The sequence below is a fragment of the Plectropomus leopardus genome, chromosome 19 (genome assembly GCF_008729295.1).
Source record: "Plectropomus leopardus isolate mb chromosome 19, YSFRI_Pleo_2.0, whole genome shotgun sequence".
In the NCBI taxonomy this organism is placed as follows: Eukaryota; Metazoa; Chordata; class Actinopteri; order Perciformes; family Serranidae; genus Plectropomus; species Plectropomus leopardus.
Window position 1 is genome coordinate 5,397,827 of NC_056481.1, and position 22,549 is coordinate 5,420,375.

The following is a 22,549-nucleotide window of genomic DNA, read 5'->3' on the forward strand; positions in this document are numbered from 1 at the left end:
TCACGCAAAGTATGGCTTTACAGCCTCGTTGTTGGAGGGTAATGTCAGCTTTTTACTTCTGGGGATTACATTTAGGCTTAAAAATCATAAAAGTTGTGTAATTTTTGAAGATTATTTTGCTTAAAAAAGTGTGAGTATCATAAAGGTTTGCTTGAGCTTATTTTCTGCAATGATCCAAAATGCAATGGAAAAATCCCACAGGCTTTTTGACGAGGGGATGCTAACTTTTGTTTCGGCCTACAGGAGTGAGGGAAAAAGATACCGCCCAAGCCTAGAACAAACTTGATGGAAAGTTTCACAGTTTACAAGGGTATATTACATGAGTTTCAACAAAGTACTTACAAAAGAACAGTGCAAAACATGAACTCTGTACACTACTATCTTTGGCCAACACCTAGAGAAATAATCTACATAAAATATATATTGTATCTTGCATATTAACGCAGCAGGACATAAATGCTTCACTGTGGGTTTGTGCACAGAAACAAGGTGAATGCAGCTCAACATGTTAGCTGTTTTTTAGTCCATCGTATAGTATACAGTGCAGAGCCAGTGTCTATTGTAAACAGATTGTCCTTCCATAAATAAAGCAGCAGAAAAGGTTGCAACATGTTAAAGATTGTCCACAATGTGATGAGGGAATTAAATAATAGAAGTTTTTATGTAATACATGGATAGGTACAACGAAATATCAGACTCAGTAGAAAATGCAGTAATTTTACAAATGTTAATCTTGCAATAAATAAACCCAAAAAGAACATTTCTATACAACTTTGATTTAAATAAAATGAAATGCTCACATGGAAACACATCCATAAATTAGCACAGATCAGAAAACCTTTTCATTAAAGCTCGTCAATCTCTGTGAGTTGTTAATTAGAGGACACAGATTCATTTTCAGGCTGTCTAATCTTATGGAAAATGTGTGCAATGAAAGTCTCAGCATCTACAGTATCTCTCATGTTTAACTAACGCAGGAAATCTGTTTGTTTCACAAAAATAAACTGTAGGGCTCTTTGAAAACTGATTCTAATTGATTAGGGGGCATTTGTAAACTCAGCAGGGTCCTCCAGAGAGATAGGAAGAGAGTGAATGTGAGCACAGAGAGTAATAGATGATACTGTCATGCAGAGGTGATGAGACGGGGAAAGAGACAGCACAGAGAGGGAGGGAGGACAGGAATGAAGATGAGGATGAAAACAAGTTAAAGAGCTAGAAAAGCCGGTGAAAAGAGAGCTGAAATCATACAAGGTGCAAAGTAGCTTCTGCTGGCATTTCAGAGTGTATCATCATCTGCTCTCTGCATGACTGGACAGGTCAGGAAAACACACTTATATACAAAGCTGCAGGGGACATTAAATGTTAAGGTTTGGTAATGTTTCGATGGTATAATTTGCCAGCAAAGTCGCTCTTTGTACACCATTGATTTAAAGCCAGATAATTCCAACAAGTGTGAAAGTGTCCAACTACTATTGGTTTAGCATCTGGATCTTTGTTTATTGGATCTAAAATGTATAAGAACAGGTCATCTGCATATAGCAACATTTTTTGTTTAGTTTAACCTCAAGTAATGCCCACATTTGGATTCATCAATAAGAACAAATAGCACAGCCATTAGTCACAAAAAATTAGGAGTGCACATAGGCATAAGGAATATTGTATAATGTCATTTTACCAGTTCAAAATTTGTTTAGAAATTGAAATAGGTGAGTCTATACTCTACACAACCTAAAGCCTTTTTTTTGGAATCTAATAGAACGGCTTTTTCTGGCAATTGAAATATCTATTTTTTATAAATTCTGTCTGGTCTTTTGAAGCAATGTATGCATGAACAGACTTTAAGCAAAGGGCTTGCACTTTTGGTGAACAATTTATAGACTGTTTTTAATAGACAAGCCTACAACTGCTAAGGATGTCACAAGAACCGATTTTCTCCGATACCGTGGGTAAAAAGGATGCAATTTTTCGTACCTCAGTGTGGAGCATTTATGCCTAAAAGTCCTCTAGTCTGCTGTTGAATGTCAAAGGAGAAGAGGAACGCACACCAGCACGGAAGAACAACAACAACACGCTCGACACTGGCACTTCTTACCAAATCGTTGATTCACAGTAGAAGAGTGGCAAGTGAACATTAAGTTTAGAGGAGAAAAATATTAATATGCTGTATGCTAAATGGAAATGTTTTATCAGCCGCAAAATCTAATAAACATACATCCGCTGGTACTTTGCATTCATGGCAGATCATCAGGTATTAATACAGTTTAAATCAAATTCAAATGTTTTAATGAAGGAGTATATGTTTAAGTATTTAAACAGGATTTATTGTTCTGATTTGGTTTTTACTGTGATTTCGACTTTGAGAATCGTGGAATTTCCCTTACACTGGTATCAACTACTACACTTCTGGTACCATGACATGCTTAATAACTACTGAGACTTGGCATAACATCACAGAGCAGTAGCCAGATTGAAAAAAATTGGTAAACATAATCAGTAAAAGTGGGGTTGAAATTTCAGTATGTTTCCAACAAACAGCGACGTGTAGTCTGACCATGTCCAAAGGTGAATGACCAAAATGCCTGCCATAACAGAGAGGGACGAGGCGCTGTGAATCACTTTTAGACAGTCTCTCCTTAGTGATATTCATGGTATTGCACACAAAAAGTGACTAAATTTGTTGTGCAAATATTTAAAAAAAGTCTCATTTGCAAGCAGTGAAGCCCTTTGAATTGAGCCGAGGCCATTAATCAGGCAGAATTTCCTCCATCCAGACCAAACCATTTATCACCCTGCGTACAGTGCATTTCCTGGACCATATTCTCAGAATAAAGTGGCTTACAAGGCAAACATGAGGACGACTGAAAACCTGCAAGTGCGAAATAGCTCCTGCCTCCTTGCATCATCATCTGTTTCGTGCATGGCTAACCAGGACACTTAGGTCAAATGTTTTCTGTCTGCTCGTTCCTGCAGAGGCGACAGCGCTCTATGCAAACAGACAAGAAGGCCCCGTCCTCTCTTTGTGGAGGTGAGCCAAGAACCGCTGTTACTGTCAGCGACGCTGTGACAGATGCACGCTGCGAGTCACCGTCAGAGGGCTGCTGCTGAGCCACCGCTACAAGAGCTGATTCAACACTTTGCTGGAAAGACAGATCTTTATTTACCCCCGACCGTGACACGTTTACAAACTACTCAGGGATTCATTTCAGTCCCTCAAAGTTATTCATGTACTATTTAATCATAGTGCTGTTCACCTTGCCAAGGAAATGTTGTGCTGTTTCTGTTGTTTTGGCATTGCTCTCATGTCACGTAAACACAGAGGATGCATCTGTGGGTCGCATGTGTGAAGGTTTTCTGATTCAATGACACGCCATCAGCATTTTTTTTTACAGCAAAAGACAAGTTTAAGAGCGAGATGAAAGCCATTTTGTCTTTTTTGTAACATAATGTTTGAAGGAATCCAGTCTTTTCAACTGTCTTTGAAAAACTCTTTAAATCTTCAATCTAATGTAAAATACAAAAACAAGGTCTCACTTTGACAAAGATAAAGTATATGTATGTTTATCGGTATAAATGGCACAGCAAATAAGCATATTCGTTATAGCATCCCGTCCGTTTTTCTTTTCCTGGACCGTGAAGCCAGTCTGCGGTCTTTAGTGAATTCAGTCAATCTGACCACAGACTGGCTGCTCCTTTAATCGTCCTTAATAGACCACTTAAGCTGCCTTCAATACAGCTGTGTCTCTTTTTGCACACAGATGCTATAAACAGTAAGTTTGCTACAGGTGCTCGCACAACAAACTGCTTCAAACAGCTGCGGCAGTGATGTGATTATTGCAATTTACACGAGGACAGAAGAAAATGGAGGAAGAGTGGTTTAATCAAATTTAAATATACGATTTGTTGCACCACCTGAGCTCTTGTACTCTGCAACAGCTTCTTAAAGTGATACTCCACATAAAATCTTTCAGGCTTCCCCTGTGGGCTTGAAAAGTGGCGGTAAAAGGAGCATTTTGCTCCTTGACAGGGATCGAAGGCATGAAGTCATATTAATCGATTAATTGACATTTTTGAAGCAAAATGCTGAAGATTTCAGCCCCTCAAATGTGATTTGCTGATTTTAAATTAGATATTTTTGGGGGTGTCAGCTGTTCAAGATGTCACACTAGGCTCTAGGAAGTTAAGATGGGCATACTTGACTTTTTCGGACACCTTTTTTTCAGATTGGACAACATTTCATGCAAAGTTGCTCGATATATTTCTTCCTGTGTTTTTGAAAAACATTGCACCAATTTTTTTAGTTTCAGAGGTTTAAATACTTGAATGCAGCATAAGAAAAGTGATGTCAATCCAGGTGTTAAAGGGTTAAGAGCCTAACCTCCCTTTTTCTAAAATGAGTATCTGGGAGAGATGATTAATACAAGGTAGCAGTTGAATCCTTCATTTGGCAGAACATTTAAAAGCTTCAACAGCTTATTGCTTATATGCACTACACTTTCCATTCTCTTGTTTTTCTCCCTCTGTTACACCTCTCGTAATTTACCTGACTAAACCTTTGAAGAGGAGCTCAAAAGCCCTGGGAGGGGAGATTGTGGTTACTCATGTCACTGAAGTGTTTTATCCAAAAATTCTAATAAAATTAAAGGTTCTAAATGTTCAAGTAGTCCTTTAGTTTTGGAGATTAGTGCATTTATAGGTGGAGACTGGAGGGTCAGCTCTGACGTCACAGGTGGGCGTGTGAAGAGCTAATTAGCCACTGATGAGACACAGATGGAGGTGGGATGCCAGCCAATTCAACCTAAAAGAGTGCAGTTTTTTGTCCATAAAACAAAAATGAATCATCAACATCTGCCTAGAAACAGAGGAGCCCTAACAGCTGAAACAGCCACTATCAACATAAGAAGGCTTTCTGAGCCCACCCCTGCATCTACGGGTGAGTCAGTCCTCCCTCAGACCAGGGAACAGGAGTTCGTCATTTCAGATTTGCAACACACGGGGAAATTCTCTCAGTTTGCAGTTAAGTTAGGTGAAAGGTAGTTTCCCACACCAACCAAATGCACAAAAAATTTTGGGTGGAATATCACTTTCAGGGCTAATGTTACACATCACTAAAACCTCCTGAACACTTCCACAGTCTCATAAATACATGATCACCTCCTGGCCTGATTCTTTTTGTGTCCTTCTTTGCACCTTTGTGTCATCCAACCACCTTCTTTAATCACAAGCCCAAAGAGGCCACACCCGAGGTCGCTTCATTACGCTCCCCCGCACACGTGGTTATTTTCTAACAGTGCAGTCTGCGGCTAGCTTTTCACAGCTCCACCTTTTTGAATCTGTGGTTAGTGCAGTCCGTTGTTGAGGTGAAATCATGGGCCATTTTGTCACGGGAGACACGAGAGGCTTCACATTTCAGATCAGGTGAGGACACGACCTGCAGGTGACACTGGGTAAATAACAGCAGCGTTTGATAAAAGTTTGCCCCACAACAACGGCTCACCGTCGGGGTCAAAATAAATAACTGTGCGACAAAGACTGGGGCGTCCTAGATGGAGCTCTCGTCAGGCTGCAGGTCCAGCTGTGTGTGTTTCCTCTGCTCCAGGATCCGATTGAGCTCCTCTGTGAAGGAGTGGTAGAGCGGCGACATGCCATCGTGTTCGGCTTGCCTCAGCAGCACGTAGCTGTTCCCGTTCATCTTCCTCAGCACGCTGGGCAGCGTGGCCGACAGCCCGTTAGCATAGTCCATGTTTGGCAGCGGAGGCGGCATAGGAAGAGGAGGTGCTGGTGGAGGTGTTCTGCACGGTGAGAACTGACCCTCACCTGGAACTATCTGGAGGAAGCCATCGCCAACATCCCCGAAGGTTGGCACTGAGATGGAGCGACGACCCTGGCGGCCGTTGCAGTGACTGGAGATGGTTTTAAGCTCAAGAAGGGAGCTTCTTTTTCTTTCAGACGCCCCCAGGACCTGCAGCCCCTGCTGGGAGAACTTCCGGTCGTGAGAGGCACGTCTGGTGCAGAAGCTGACATAAAGCAGCACCACAGTCAACACCAAACAAAGCCCTCCGAGGACCGCCACCAGTGAAATGTACACGGCCTCCATGTGTCTGTAGGTCTGGAACTCAGCTCCCGGAGGCAGCGGGGCAGGAGGTGACGGCAGAGGCTGCTCTGTGGGGCTGCTGGTGGTGGAGAAAAAAGTCGGGCTATAAACTGTAGTGGGGTCAGTCGTGGCTGTGGGCTCTACAGGGAAGTACGAGTCCGTGTGCACCCTCACTGTGTAAAGATAAACCAGGACGGAGACGGAGTTCTCCACGGCAAAGCAGCGATAAGATCCGCTCTGTTGGGCACGTGCTCCGATTATGAGGAGGCCATCTGTGCCGATGCGGTAGCCCGAATTGAGGCCGTATCCCTGGAGCTCTTTGCCGTTTAGCGTCCAGCGTGGAGTTGCCAGGTTTGAGCGCAGTTCGCACTGGAGCAGCACATCGTCACCAGACATCACAGAGCGCCTCCGATGGACCACTAAAAGAGAGGACAAGAGACGGAGCCAGAAGGAGATGAAACAAGAACAAGATAAGAAAATAGAGAATGTGAGAGAGATGGTAAAAGTGCAGCAGGATGAAGGGAAGATAGAACGATGTCCGGTCACAGAGGTCACGTTTTCAAAGTGCAGGTGAGCAACCTGTGCGGCTAAACCTTTCAGCATCACTCTCCATCACATTTCATAAACCTCTTTAAATGTAGCGAGCCCCGCAATGCAGCTGGCCTGACCGCCTGACCTCCAGCAAGAGAGGAACTGATTAAAATGTGGACGCCGGGACCCTGGGGGGATGGGTAAGGCGCGTGCACCTAATGAAATCCCTTAATAGCTGCTAAATGCTTGAGTTTTCAGGCAGAGAAAAGAAGACTTTTTTCAACTCATAATCTGTGTGTGTGAGAGTCAGGGGAGCTAATCAAGGGGAATGGATGGGAGGTAAAATAAAGTATTAAAGTTTCTCAAAATTAAAATTCATGGATGTCACATAATGGATTTACGGTATGTGCACGTGCGTGTGTGTGTGTGTGTGTGTGTGTGTGTGTGTGTGTATTGTAACACGTACCATTTCCTGAATTCTCCTTGCAGCCCCTGACTCCTCTCAAGATATCCTGGGTCAGATTTGACCTGAAAGAATAAGATAAAAACTCAGCATTTAATCTGAAAATCCTGACTGAGATTAAAACCTCTTTTTGATATAGAGTCGCAAGTTAAGAAAACTAAAATAAACTGAAAACTAAAACACAAATCAAATTCCTGCGATTGAGATTTATTCCTGTAAACAGCTCGTACGGCACTTTTAAACAACCCAGGAGCTGTCTAAACCCTGCCAAAATAACTAAGATGGATCCAAAACAAAAACTTAATGAGGCACAGCAGAATGAAGATTCAAAAATACCCCAAAACATCTGCAGCAAGTGGAGAGAACACCAAGTTTCTGCAGCCATTCAGAAAGAGAAAGTAAATTTAGATCTTACTGCAGAGGGTAGCAGACAAGAGTGAGCAGCATATAAAGAAATGTTTTTTTTTAACCAAGTACAGTGCAGAGTAGTCATAGAAAATAAAAATCCTTTCCTCTCACCCACACTTTGTATAACATCAACCTCCTTTAAATCAAAATATTAGGAAAAGAAAAATAATGCACATGGACACTGTGCTGCATTAAATGGGGAAATGAAGGTTTGATCTCCCACTAACATTCAGTTGTTTTTGCAGCTTTCTCCGATCAAGAAGCTCCCTCCTGCCCCTCCCCGAAACGAATCCACAGGAGAGACTGATGTGTCTGCTGCCATAATGAAGATTAAGATGTCTGCGACTCACTCATGCAGAGTGAATGGAGAGAGGTGCAAACAATCTTCTGCAGAGGAGTGAGCCAAAGAAACTTTTACCTGTTTCAGTATCTGTGTGTGTGTGTGTGTGTGTGTGTGTGTGTGTGTGTGTGTGTGTTTGGAAGGATCTTATAATTTGCAAATATATACAGTATGTGTCTGTCCAGCTGAATCCAATCACATCCAGGATCTGCAACACTGGTTTCATTTTACCAGAGGGGGTGGAAAGTATCTTAGTACATTTACTCAAGTACGATTCTCATCATGACAAGTTTAAGAAAAGAATTTATGAAATTATTTAACAAAAAAATAGATGTTACCAATTATTTTGACACTTTACTTTGTTTAAAAAACATGTAGCCTATTACACTAACATTAGAAGGGCATATTTATATTACTAATTATTAATTATACTACTGACAGGGTGTTACATCTGACTTAAGGACAAGAAAATTCTGTCAAGGTCGGTGCACCCAAAGAGCTCCTGAGTAGTCACCGTCCTTCATTTCTAGCCGAAACCCTCAAAACTCACAGCTCCAGTTGCACTGTCATACTCCAAAACTCCCATGTGGTCAAAAAGCGTGGAGCAGCCTTGCTGTTTGTGTTTTTCCATGTTTCTTCTTATTCATTCATGCTTAGTCTGTCCTTTATTTTAATTTGTGGGTTCACTCCTCATGTGTCCTCTTTGTGTGTTTTCCCGCCTCAGTGATTGTCTCCCCTGCACTGATTTTTCACCTGTTCCTCATCAGCGCTGCTGTCACCTGTCCCTCGTTATCTCCCGGCTCTCCGTGTGTATTTGTGCTCCCCTCTGTGTGTTCCATGATTACAGGTTTGTTCCCAGTTTAGTTTTTGTTTTTCATTTGCTTTACTTTAGCCCTCAGTTTTTGTCCCCTGCTTGTTTTTGTGTTTTGGTATCAGTTTTATTTTTTTGAGCTGAAATATTGCTCCTTAAATCAGCCTGCTTGCTGTTATGCATTTGGGTCCTCTCTCTAATTTTTAATTTGCTCATAGTTAAGGAAAGTAAGAATTTGCTCAAAATAAAAATACATTTTACGTCCAAGTATTTTTTGTTATTTATTTAGAATTGGAAACTTTAATCTCCAAATATGTAGACTTGTATATTTGTCTGTAGAGAAATACACTGGCAAAATAATCCTCTTGTGGACATGAATGTCAACATAGTAAAATATAATGCAATAATATAAAATATGGTGAATTGTATTCACAAAATATTCTCATAGCTGCCTGAAGCTACATCTACTGCTTTTAAAATCGAAATATGAGAACATTTACCAAAGGTTTACCAAACTCATTTTTGTAAGTTATGGATCTGTAACATTTTAACCAAACAATATATATTTAAAAAAAAAACAACAACAACATAAATGTCAGTCGCTCCATGCTTCTGTTTTACAATTTTTGTTACGCTCAACCTAAATGCTGAATCAAAGTGCTAGGTTTTCGTATCCAAGTGTTTTTCGGGCTAATCATTGTAGCTCCTGCTGAGCTGAACTGAACTTGATGGGAGAAATCCAGGTCGACTCTATTGTCTCAGACCTGCTTTCATCCAAATTCTGTTGGAAGGGAAAATAAGCTGAATAAATAATTAATTAGACTCCGGTATCGCTGTCGGGCCCAGAGGAAAAAAATAAAGGTCACGTAATGCAAAAATGTACACAGTGTCAAAATTATTAATATCATTAGGGGCTTATAATGTGTTTATCACGCTACCAGTTCTCTGAACAGTTTATTTGACTGTTAAATTAATGATATGGAAGACTTGAAGTTTATTTACTCTTAGCAACATTTGAGGCTTAAATCTAAGTTAAGGTATACAAGATCACTGTATTTTTTAACTGAATTCATTTTGAATTCAAGTGTTGACAGTTTCTGTGGCTGTCATCCAAAATGCATACAGCAACAGATGGAGAGGAACTGAATGCAGAATAAACAAGTGGAGCTGGAGAGGAGGTTTAGGGAGAAGCAGGCTCAAGGATGTACGATGAAGCAATTCAAATTCATCTGTCTCAGCAAGATCTTTTTCTGCCAAATCTGTTTTTTATGTAAACACGACATGATTGTTGTGTCTGCTTTCTTCCTAAAAACACTGACAGTCACTTGGTGTGTTTGCTTCCTTGCTGGAAATGTGCATTTTGTTAGTACACAGGTGTGTGTTTCCTCACCTCTGTGCACGTGAAGATATTGCCACACATGTCCTCCCGTCCCAGCCACAGAACGGATCTCTGGCGAATACGCAGTCGTAACAGGAAGTGTACCTTTGACAGGCGGACATCGGTACCTGCACCACTCCAGAGTGGGAGCCGACATAGATACTCCGCTGCAAAACAAAAAAAATTGATCATTTTTCTATTTTTATAATTTTGACTTTTAAAGCCTAAAATTAACACAAGCACTATAATGAACTGTGATATAAGAAGCACTGGAGTCAACCCCCCCAAAAAATCATTATCAGGATGTGATTGACTTGTTCCGATAACATTTGGAAAGTTTAGAAGAGCTGGTGATCAAATCATTTTATCTCCATTCAAATTAATCTCTAGGGCACCTGCTCTATGGTTATTATGTGGTATATGTGGCAGGTAAACTTTTTTCGGCTTCATGCACCACTGAGCAACTCTCATTAGAAGAATTTGGGCTCCTTCTCCAATGCTGTATCATGTTCTTTTTATACATCCATGTCTGCTAACTGCAACCATTTTTGCTCAGTCACCTCTATATTTGCTTGTGACGCCTGAGAAAACAGCTGTGTGTATTCCTGTCTATGGGTGTCAAATATTGCAAAGTAAAAATTTATTTGTGTATCCACCCCATGATGCTGATCTACTCTAAATTAAAAAAGATGGCCCAAGCTATATCAACCAAACAAATCCATGCACAAACAGACAAATGCACATAACAAGACAAATGCATGATTTCCTTAGCAGCAACAATATGACATATAACTCTCCATGCATGAATACACACCAGAGCAGAGGATAGGACCATGCTCTCTATGGGCTGAGGTTTATCAAACAGCTGCAACTCTTCAATGATGTGCATTTCTCCATCGATATCTACGGCTCTGTGCAGCCAGCCATCATCTGGGAAAAAAGATATAAACAAGACACTTCAGAGGCAATACAGAAAATTACATATATTTTCTTTATCGTCAACACAAACACAACAATCAGTCTGTCTGCCTCAAAATATTCTGTGAACTCCCTAACCTGTCTGTCGCACTCAGCACCAAGCCCATTCATTTCTGTGTCACAAAACTCACCGGTTCCCAGAAACAGAACAGTGTAAATGTTCCCGTCCAGCGCCGGCTCCTTGTGCACGACGATCTTGACATAGTTGACACTCCTCTTGAACATGAGTGGGCGCACCCCTATTGGGTGCACCTGGCTGGCCATTAGAGGGTGTCTCCTGACAAAAGTGAGGACATTGTCAGGGAGGTCTCGAGACGAGTTGATGCCCTGGGACCTGTGAACATCTGTTATACACTGTGGAGAGATCAGAGATACAGAAATGTTCACAGAGGAAAGAGCAGGACAATAAATACTCTTATGGTGGAGGAAAAGTGATTTTAAAGGAGCACTACACCCACCAAATGATCATCTGTTTATCAATTACTTGTGAATTCATGAAAACTGTTTTTCTTGCATGCACCTGGTAAAAAAAAGACTCCAAAAATCAAAAAATTCTTGATGAATTGAAGTAAAAGGGGTCTGCATTCAACAACAGCAAACCTATATCAAAACAACTTCCCAAACAGACAACCCTTTCCAACGGGGAACTGACCAAGAAATGAAACCTTTCTATGCTCTCTTCAAAGCAATTGGCAGACAGTAATTTTACCTTGCAAAACACGGGAGCTGCTGATCAACCACTGCCTGAATCGGTTAATTTGTTTTTGTTATTGTGTGAAATTGGTGAATCTGAACTAAACACCAAAGTCCCACAATATCATCTGCAAACAAACTGAACGAGTCAGCCATGGACCAGCAGATCCTGTGTTCAGAAAGGTAAAACAGGTTTTTTTCAAACCCTGTAACGAAGCCCTGTAACAAAGGAAGTAAAAAAGTTTCCTTCTCAAATTTAATGTAACACGGGGTGAGTAACTGATACCCAAATGGTCATTCTGGGGTGAAATACTCCTTTAATAGATTAAACTTACAGATCCAGGTCTCGGCTCTGGAACTTTCCCCGTGTACTCCCTCCACTTTGAGTCCTGCACCTCCATGAACGGCCCCTCAAACGCCTTCTGAACATCTGAGAAGGCGTACTGGCAGATAGCAGATGCTTTGATATTCTTCCTGAAAGACAATCACCAACCCCCGTCCCCGAAAGACACATCCAGAGGACGCAGTCAGGATTAATGATTCAATGTTGGATAAACACGGGGAGGTTTTATCTGGGGAGCAACTGCTGCCCAGATCGAATTTCAAAGGCATCACAGATCATAAGGTGAAAAGGTTACTCAGCTTCTCTATTCTGTAAAAACTGGGGGTGTTAAGGTGGTAAAATTTTGCTTTCTACGCTCACATTTTCCTCTTATCAATTTGTCCTGAACAGACACGTGGGAGTGGCATCACTGACAGATGTGTAATTTTCCCTCTTCATCTCCAGTAGCTGCTCCCATCATCCACTCCAGAAGGAAGTATTTGTTTTGCAGACTTTTCGACACTCACAGGGCTGAAATATCCACTCCCTGTGAGTCACGAATAAAGCAGCCCCATTTGTGGTTTTGGTGAAAGAAAAGGTTTTAACCAACAACATAACGACAGCATTGAGAACCAGGTGACCCTTATTCTTAAACCCCACGGGTGAGATTAGTAATGGGGGGAAAATGTGTGCGTCACATTCTTGAGTCCATTGTGTGCCCACCTCAGCCTTCAAAAGCATTCAAGTGAGAAAAATGAGATTGAAGTGAAACCCGAATCTGTCTTCAACACTGGTGAGTAGTTTAGCTCAGGGGCTTACTCACCTTCTGCACAATTGAGTCTAACACGGAGTGACGACTACGACTGCACAGGTGTGTGTTTTTAAAGAACAGCAGCTTGAAAGACAAGAAAGAAACAGACAGAAAAAAGAAAGGAGGGTAGAAAGAAGACAGAAAAAAAGCCCTTTTAACACAAAGATTGCACTATAGGGCTATGAAGTGCCTTCTTTATGCCACCTTTGCATTTTTACAAAGAATCAAACAATAGTGTCATCATGTCGATCCAGTGTGTGACGAGGCGGCTGATCTTGTCCTCTGCTTGGAGTGTAAGGAGCTCCCAAATCTCGTCATTTTCCCAATTTGCAGACATTTATGACCAGCTCTTTTCCTTTGACTTTAAAGCTAACGGCAACTAGCTGCTTTGTAAATCTCCTGTAGTGGGTTGCATATATAACATGCAGTCAAAATGTCACGCCCACCCTCTCCTGAAAGCTATCCTATTTACACAGACCTCGATTCGGTGCTGTTACTTCCCTTGTTGCCACTTTAAAGGCGAGACAACTCCTTCCCCAATTAGCCATCGTACCTTTTATACAAAATGGCAAGGCAGCATAACAAAGTGGAAAGATGTACAAAGACGGAAAGAAAAAGAAAAGAAAGAATATCGAACTGTTACACAGCCTCAGCGTTATGTATATAAGGTATGCTTGCTGAATGGGGTGACAGAGTTGTCTCGCCTTTAAGCCGTAACGGGAGGACGTAACAGCGCTGAAAAAAGGTCTGTACAGAGTGGTGAGTTAACGCGGAAGTCCGTTAGCCTTTTAGTACTTTCGGTTACCTCGTCTTAAAGTCCACAGGTTTTTTTTAATGGGTTTTTAGTATTATGTCTTAAATAAGGTCTCTGGTTAACACAGGCTAAAGATATTGAGACGTTTTGTTCTGCAACATAAAATATGTCCGTATAAACCACATTTTTGAACTTTTAAAGTTTTACTCGTCTCGGTTGCTAACAAGTGGCTAAATGGGACTGCAGTGTTTGTTGGTGACGTTAGACGGCATCACACCGGACACAGAAACTCTTTAAAACCACTTGTCCACCTTTACAGCTTTACAGAGTCGCACTCGAACTTGTAGATTTATCTGTTTCCAATATTTTTTGATTATGTTTTCACACATTTTTACAGTGTTTTTAGTTGTGACATTTAAGTCGTGCACCCGCATGTAGTTCGTGTATAGCCTAACAATAGCTTTTTGCTTCTGGTGATTTCATTTACGGTTCAAAACAAACAAAAGTGGTGTTCATTTATGAAGATTATCATGCTGAACATTCCTGGTTGGCCTACAAAAATATGCCATCCCTTCACCACTCTATAAACAGGACAGCTGGTAGGATGGGACAGTTATGACATATTGACAAAGTGATAAGTGAGTGACCCACCAACCGCAAGAGATTTACAAAGCAGCTACAAATAGTTAGCTGACGCAAAGAAGAAGAACAGCTGCCGTAAATGTCCGCAAAGTGGGATAACTGTGAATTCGGGAGCTACTTACCCTCCGAGCAGAAGACAAAATCAGCTGCCATTCAACAGAGATGGTAAATTATTGTTTTCACCATGCTATGTTGTTGTTGCTATTGTTTAGAAAGCGCTGCTGATGCGTATGATATATGTCACACTTGACAGGCTCACGCTGTTGTGTAAAGCCTGTCACACCTCTTTTGGCTCTGTGATGCGGGCGTGGTGTCTACTGGAGCTGCATGATGCCAACATTGTTTGTTTCTGTGTAAAAATGCAACGGAGGAAGAAAGAAGTGACTTAAAATAAATAAAGAAAGAAAGAAGTATCTAACTGAGTAACTAAAAGGTGCTGCAGTAAATAGTCACACTGAGAGTTTGAGCTTGAATATCCACAACAGGAAGTGTAGCAGTATAAAAAAATAAAAATCCAGAGAGAAATAGAGAGTGTTGCTGAACCAATGCAATGCTATCCTCTCCATCACTATCTAAACACCCTTGGGACAGTTTTATGCAGCATGACTCTGCATATCAGCATAAACACACACTCACACCGCTGCCAGACACTCCACCGGCAGACATCGTCCTCTGACACCGTCACATCAGCTCCGACTGCACCTCTGTTTTTGTTTTAAAGGGTAACTTCAGTGTTTTGCAACTGAGACCCTATTTTAACCATATTTTGCGTCTAAGGGAACAAACTAAACTAAATGTGCATTTTTATATTAGGCAAAAAAAGCACATGGTTAGATTAAGAAACAAAACATCATTGTTTGGCTGTACATTCATACAGGAAGTGAACACTGGCCCCCCTGGTGAAAGTCCCGTGTTTGTTGGACCCATCAGCTCCACCCTACATAGACTTTCCATCACCATCTTACTTTGTATATCATTTTATTATTTTTAACATATTTATTTAGTATTTTTTATTTTATGCTGTTATCTTTTCATTAACCTTTTATTTGCATTTTATTATTTTACTCATGTATCTATTATTATTACTATTATTTGATTTAATTAATTAATTAATTTACTGTTGGTAGGTTTTATCCTGCCTCCGGTGTTTCCTGACTTGTGGTAGCGTTTCCTTAGTTCCTGGTTTTAATGAGCACTCTTATTTTAGTGTTTAATTAATTACAAAGTCTTGTTTTTATTATTGTGCTTGTGTGTGTGTAAATTATGTGCTGGTGTAACCAACTGAGCCACCAGTCTGAAAAGTTAATTTGAAGCCCTGGACCTGCTTCTAAATTTGCATAAAATACTCTGAATGTCATGTAATTGATTGATTTATTAAGTTACGTTGTTGCCCAGTTGTTTTTCAAAATGACGCTGCCCGGCGGCATATCATACTGCCACCAAAGGATGGCTTTGTCGTATGCCTCTGACGTGAAAAACACTGACTGTATTTGACAACTTTGGAATGAGAGTGGGTTGGAAGTGAATCTGGCCAGTCTTAAAAGAAAATCTAAACAAGTGTGCACCTGAGTTTTGACTGTCAAACTTCACCAACTGGCTATGGTAAGAAAGAAAAATATAAAAATGTGAGCATGCAGATTGAAGCCTTTCTGTTCCTTTTAAGGAAAGCAAACTGCCGTGTCTGTGTTAGACTATGGAGATTATCTGTATCACATGCTGCACATTGCACTTTACAATGTAAAACATGCTTTTGTTTTTTGCCTTTTTATTAGCTACGATAGGTTCAGTGTGAAAGAGGGAGAGAGAGAGAGGACGACATGCAGCAAAGGGCCACAAGTTGGAATCGAACCCTGCGGCTGCTGCAGCAAGGACACAGCTTTTGTACATGAGGTTCCCGCACTACAAGGTGAGTTAGTGAGCGCCCACATTTTTCCTTGCATTTAAGTACAAGAGATAACTGTCATATTCATTATTGTCATGTATAGGAGAAGTTAATTGGTAGAGAAGAGAATTTCACAGTTGTTTTTTATTTCTAACAGTCTTTTCTCCTCAAATTCTCTCATTATTTTACAAGTTTTAATCTTTACTTGCAGTCTGCTGGACCAGAAATCAACATTGGTTAACTCCTATGTGTATATGTACCACATATATGTAATTGTATACAAAGGATTTAAAAGCTTTTTTTATGTAGTGATTGAGTAATACTTTCAATTTTGTATCATATTAACAGGTTTATGAAAGTTTTTGATGCAAAATGTGCCTGAAATCTATTAAAACATGTCTGTATACCTTACTGCTGCTGCCTTAATCTCCATGAGCTTACTCCACACAACCTTATTTAATATTCTAATGGAGATCCCAGAGTCTCCAAAGATACCAAATTTACCACGCTGACTTTGGGTATTACGTGTATAAAATGACGTAGATATTAATATCAGACTGTTTGTAATATGATGATTTTTCCACCCTTAAATCTACATAAAGGGGGGGAAAGCCATAATAACAGCAAAAATCTGATGATGTCTCTTACCATTCCAGGCCAAAGACGCCGTAGAAAATGCTGCTTTGAGCGTCTCGACCCTGCAGGACGAACACACTGCGCAGGATATTGAGGTGAAGCTCATATTCGGGGACTGAACACACCATTCTGGCTTTAAGGAAGGAGGTCCACTTCCTCTGCAGGGTCCTCTGGCCTCCCCAGTCATTCTGCAAACACAGAAGACAATGCATGGATGGACAGATTATTAAAATAGTCACCTGAGTTTATAGATTCTGGCATATGCACCTTGAAATGAAACAAATCCATCCACTCTTTTTATACATCAACAGCCACTAATCTCTAATTTTCATAACACTGAAACAAAAATTTAACCATCTACAACAGAGACATAAAACTAATTATAATGTACATATAACTATACGGATATAAAGAGGGGAAAAGGAAGTGAGAAGAGACTCATGAAACTGGAGCTGAGTTTTAGTGCCTACTTTAGCACATTTGCTCTAATTGCATTTCGGTAGCACTGGGAGGCGTAGCTGCAAGACATCTCTCCCTAAAAGAGTAATTTAGCACACCTCATTTAGGAGAGAGAGAGAGAAAAAGAAGAGACACAGACTCCTTTTCTCTTTGTTTGTTGGAATTAGAGAGCTTCATCTTTCTTCGTTTATGTCTCTCCCAGGCGCCTGTCGTTCATCAACACGCTCTGTGCACCTCGACCTCCCACGCAAAAAGGCAAAGTAACTTAAATTGACATAATGCATAAGTATGGAAAACAGAAATGCTTGCATTAAGAACTTTTATCAATAAAATCAATTCAGTTTATAGTGGAAGTGGAAGATGAAGAGCGAAAGGGTTGCAGACAAATGCATCCACTCTCGGGGCTCATTCTTCTCACAGAACAAAAGCTCCAGAGAATTAATGTTGTTTTAAGTGGAGACCACTGAGAAAATAACAGGTCTTATTGAGATGGATGCATAGATTTTATAAAATAATGGACATAACCACTGTGACCTTACCCAAACACTATTGTTTTGAAGCCTCGAGTTTGGCATTTTGGTGACCATGTTTGGACGAGAGAGTAGAGATGTGCTGCATTCATGTGATGTCGGAAGGTCGTAGTTTCCGAATTGGGAAGTGATTCTTCGGACTTTGTGCTTATGTGCTTTGAGGTCGTAAAGTTGGAAAAACATGGAAGCTAAAAAGACATTGGCTAAATTTTAATTCTACGAGCGTTTAAACAAGAGGTTGATGGCTATATCCAGTTTATTTATATTTTTTTTATTTTTTAATTTTTCATATTTTCTTTATATTATATTTTTAAGAATTTTTATATTAAATTCATATTAGTCATATTTCTACAAGAAAGGGGATATTATATTACAGAAATGAATACTGAAGTTATTAAGTAATTCATTTGTAATTTTATTGTAATAAAATGAAATAAAATTATTTCTTTATTTCTGTAATATTACAACTTAATTCTCATAAAATTAATTTTTTTTCTCATAATATTACGACTTTTTTCTCAAAGTCTCTTTTTTTCCCCTCAATGTGGCCGTAAAGCTCCATCGTATTTTTTGCACCAGGTTGTAAACATGTTTATTTTCTGCTGTAAAGACTTGTACATGGGGGCCTATGGAGATTTTGACTCTCCCTTAGAGCTAGCCTCAAGTGGCCATTAGAAGAACTGCAGTTTTTAGCAATTTCACATTGGCGTCATTATTCAGCCTTAGAAATTGCGGCTTGGATGGATTATGTAAAAAGAGCTAAAGGGATGCACTTATAGATTACAATTTATGTCAGTCAAATAACAGTCTAGGTCATTGGGCTGCCATGACTTAAATCCACGAAAATGAGAGTCAAGAATCCGAGCATGGCCCTGTAAAGATACGCCTGTGGGAAAATTAACCCAAGACGTCATGATGAGAGCAGATTGAGCCAGTCAGTGTCTTAAGAGGAAGCATAGGAGAAATTGTGCAGCCTCTCTTTTTTAGCTGGAGGTATATGGAGCTCCGAAATGGACGATTTTAGATAATGTCAAAATGGCACTGAATTATGCCCTTTAAGTTCCTGAAAAGACCCTGTTTTCATGTAATTTACACACCTCTCTGTGAAAATAGGTCATGACTGCAGAAGTATATGCAGTCTGGCTGCGAAGTGACAAGCAGAAGAGGACAACTAGTTAGGCAGCTCAAAAATGGCAAGTCTTCAGTGGATTCAGGCCAGAGGCTACTGCCAGGGCCTTCTCTATCTGCAGATCTGCCTCCAACCAGTGCGGAGTCTGGCTGCCACGGGGCTGAGCTGGGGACCAGCTCGACATCTGCATGTGCTGCTGTGGCCTAGTTCAGACTGAGTTATTACACTCTCGACTGCTCTGACAACTCCACGGCAGCGCTGATGAAAAGAAAGGAGCTGAGGAGTTCAGACCTTATTTCCAGAAATTACTTATTTTGGATGCAGAGAGAGAATCATGAGGAAATGAACTATTAAGAGTATATGGGATTAAAAAAGTTTTGGAAGCACAGAGACAATTTCACTGCGTGTATGTGAGCAGGTGAAGTAACGTGCACGGATAGACATCTCATGAAAAACATATTTACATAAACACATATAATTTAAATAAGTGCAGTGCAGTTCCTCTAATGGCCACTTGATGGCTGGCTCCAAAAGGCGAGTCAGTCCCCATGGACATCAGTGTTAGGTTTTTCTAACTTTACGGCACAAATAAACATGTTTACAGCCCGGATTAAAAATGTTTTTGGTCTCTTAAGCTAATTTCAACATCCATATATTATAGCTGGCATGTCTGCCATGTTCATAGCTTTCTCTTGGATGCATGCTGCTTACAAACACTGCAAAATAAGAAAAAATTCTTTTAGATTAGTCTCTTCATTGTTTTCATCCATCCATTGTTTTCAGGCATCCATTTGGGTTGTTTTTTTTAAATCTAGTGAATATTTTTAATAAAGAAAGAACATTTAGCTTTCTCTCCGTCAAGTTTAATTTGCATTCTTGCAGTTTGAATAGATTGGTTTGGACAAAATAATAGATGTTAGTGGGTTTACTCAATGTGTATCTTTAACATTCATTTCTTTTCTTCTCATTCATTAATGCAAATCCTTTTCTCATAAAAGGGTTAGAGGTTTGAACTTATTTCCAGACATTGTTTAACTGTCTCAGAGTCTTGCAACACTTTTTGATCCCTTTAAAAAAGTGATTTCAGCACAACAGGACGCTGTGATGGTAATGACACTATCATGCATGGCTAAAAGAAACGACAGGGAGGACAAAAGAGACGAGTTGCAGGGCATGCTGTCTAGATCAGAGATGCTGATCGCAAGTGAAATGAGGTGAGAGGAGAAAAAAGAGGAGGAGGGCAATGAAGAGAGGGAGAGGGTTTGCCATTGGAGGTGGAGGTTGGTGGACTTGTGGTTTGCCTGGCAACAGTGGCACAGAGAGAAACTGCCGTCAGTGAAGAAACCAAGATTAGAGACAACTGCTGGTTCATTCAGCACTAAAATAACCATACGAGGAGAATGACAGCTGAGAGAGGAGAACTGAGGACAGAAAGTCTCCATAAATCCATTTACTTCACTCTGTGTCAGTGACGTAAAGCATTAAATAATCCCACTTTTGAACCCTTTCTTCCATGACCTTGCAGAAAATCTGTAATGTCAGTTTTGTCCTTTTTTATGCCTCTGAGATAGCTATAGCCATGGGCAAAGGCCATATGTTTTTGGGTTGTCCATGCATCCATACATCTGTCCATTCTTCTGTCATATACTCTTAAATGCATTATCCCAAGAATGAGGGATAAGGGCCTTGAGGGAATTTCTTCAAATTTGGCACAAACGTCCACTTGACTAAACGATGAAATGATTAGATTTTGGTGGTCATAGGCCAAAGGTGAAGGTCACTGTGACCTCATCTACCTCATTTTTGTAAATGGTGATATCCCAGTAACAACTTGAGGGAATTTCTTTAAATTTGACACAAACAGCCACTTGGTCCCAAATATGAAGTGATTAGATTTTGGGGTCAAATTCATTGTGCCCTTGCGTTTGTCTCATTCTTGTGAACACAATATCTTAAAAAAGCCTAAAAATGTCCTAAAATTTGGCACAAATGTCCAGTTGGAGTAAATGATGAACTAATTGTCATGTCTGTTTAATTTTCGTGAAGGGTATTTTTTGTTCAAATTTTGGTACAAATGTTTACTTGGACTTCAGGTATGACCTCACAAGATATGTTTTTGGCCATAACTCAAGAATTCATATGCTTCTTATGACAAAATTGTATACAAAATTTCAAATAGGATAAATGAATGATGTGATGACATTTTATATCCAAAAAGTCAAAATAACATGTGATATCACAATGTTCTTCAAAAACCCTTTTCCAGCCATTTCTCAATATCTGAGACATTTCCCACCTTGAAACTGTGCTGATTGTATAAATATTCTGCGTGTGAAGTATCCATGTTTTTCACAAACATGGATGTAAACTGTAACTGCAACTTGAGCGGTGCACAGAGGCATACAGCCTCGAGGCAGTGTTTCTCATTTTTAAAGAAACCCAGTGAAACAGTTAATAAGATTATGATTAATAGTATGTGGGTTCGTTTCTGTGTCTGACCTTGCAGACTCGAGCAACCCTGGACACCTTGGTCTGGCTCGGGTAGGCGATCTGCTCCTGGCTTCTCTCCGTGAAGAAGAAGTAAATCTTGTCGTCGTCACCGATAGAGCTGTTGATGCTCTCCTTCAGCAGCACGGAGCCCACAAAATCTGCCTCTGTACACACACACACACACACACACACACACACAAATAACACACACTCAGATCCACATGTCCAAACACAGACCTATTAGCAGTCTAGGAAGTGTCTCCTTGGAAACCAAAGATGGAGCTTTTAAGTATGATTGAATTGCCACAACTAAGCCAGTTAGAGCTGCAGTGCGGAGCAATTTTTTGATGTGATTTTCAATCTCTGAGTCAATCAGTTTTTGCAGTAGCAGCAAAACATCCCATGAGCTACAAATGTGCAAAATGGAAATGAAGTTTGGTCCATTAAGTAGTTTACTGTAAGTGGAAATACATAAAGAAGTGTCTTTTGTTATTTTTGCACAACTTATTCATCACTAGATGTAATTGTGGAGTATTTCTGACTTGTGTTGTCATGTGATGTATTTACCCAGAAGCCACCGGGTCGGGGCCTCCTCTGTCCTGAGCGTGGGGAAGGGGAAGTTTCTGCGCACGTCTGGAGAGCTGCGAAACTCATACTGAGAAGCCGTAAACATCTCGCCATCTGATTAACAGATAGATGAATAAACAGAAAGAAATTTGGAGTTAAATCAGATATAAATGAAAGCGGCTTGTGTACTACAGAGTAATTAGGCAAACTGACCTCTAACACAAGGTGGTTTTGATATTTGTAAATGGTAATTAGATACAGATCCAAGCATGTTAAAACTGAACCAAGAGAATGTTTGAATTCCTCTCCTGAGTCTTCTTTTGAATTATACTGCATTATAAAAGGTGGGTCAAATTTATAAAAGTCTGTCTTAATACAACACTCACATGCCAGCATTAAGCAGAAACTATAATGAGTCCTCAGAAGTCTCTTTTTGACAAATCTTCCCCATGGCAGTCATTTGTCGATTAATTGTTGATGTGCTGTCCCAGTAATAAAAATAATTAACTGCATCTAAACAGCACGCTTCAAAACAAAATCATAAAGTGCCTCACAGGGGAAAAAAACCCCCACTACAATTAAGTAAAATCAGAGGATAAAATCGCATAAAAAGCATGCACATAGATGAGATAAC

At 40.2% G+C, this 22,549-nt stretch overlaps 1 protein-coding gene across 1 annotated transcript in view; it reads right to left on the minus strand.

Annotated features, from left to right (window-relative positions):
- Positions 1–4,318: 4,318 nt before the first annotated feature.
- Positions 4,319–22,549, minus strand: part of sema4gb (sema domain, immunoglobulin domain (Ig), transmembrane domain (TM) and short cytoplasmic domain, (semaphorin) 4Gb) — a 39,018-nt gene continuing 20,787 nt past the window's right edge. The window contains exons 6-14 of the mRNA XM_042507565.1: positions 21,916–22,029; positions 21,358–21,512; positions 16,753–16,928; positions 12,029–12,167; positions 11,132–11,354; positions 10,837–10,952; positions 10,035–10,189; positions 7,089–7,150; positions 4,319–6,510 (exon numbers count right to left, since the gene is read on the minus strand). Coding sequence (XP_042363499.1) covers positions 5,540–6,510; positions 7,089–7,150; positions 10,035–10,189; positions 10,837–10,952; positions 11,132–11,354; positions 12,029–12,167; positions 16,753–16,928; positions 21,358–21,512; positions 21,916–22,029 — 2,111 coding nt within the window. The 3' untranslated portion in view covers positions 4,319–5,539. The remainder of the gene's footprint in view (positions 6,511–7,088; positions 7,151–10,034; positions 10,190–10,836; positions 10,953–11,131; positions 11,355–12,028; positions 12,168–16,752; positions 16,929–21,357; positions 21,513–21,915; positions 22,030–22,549) is intronic.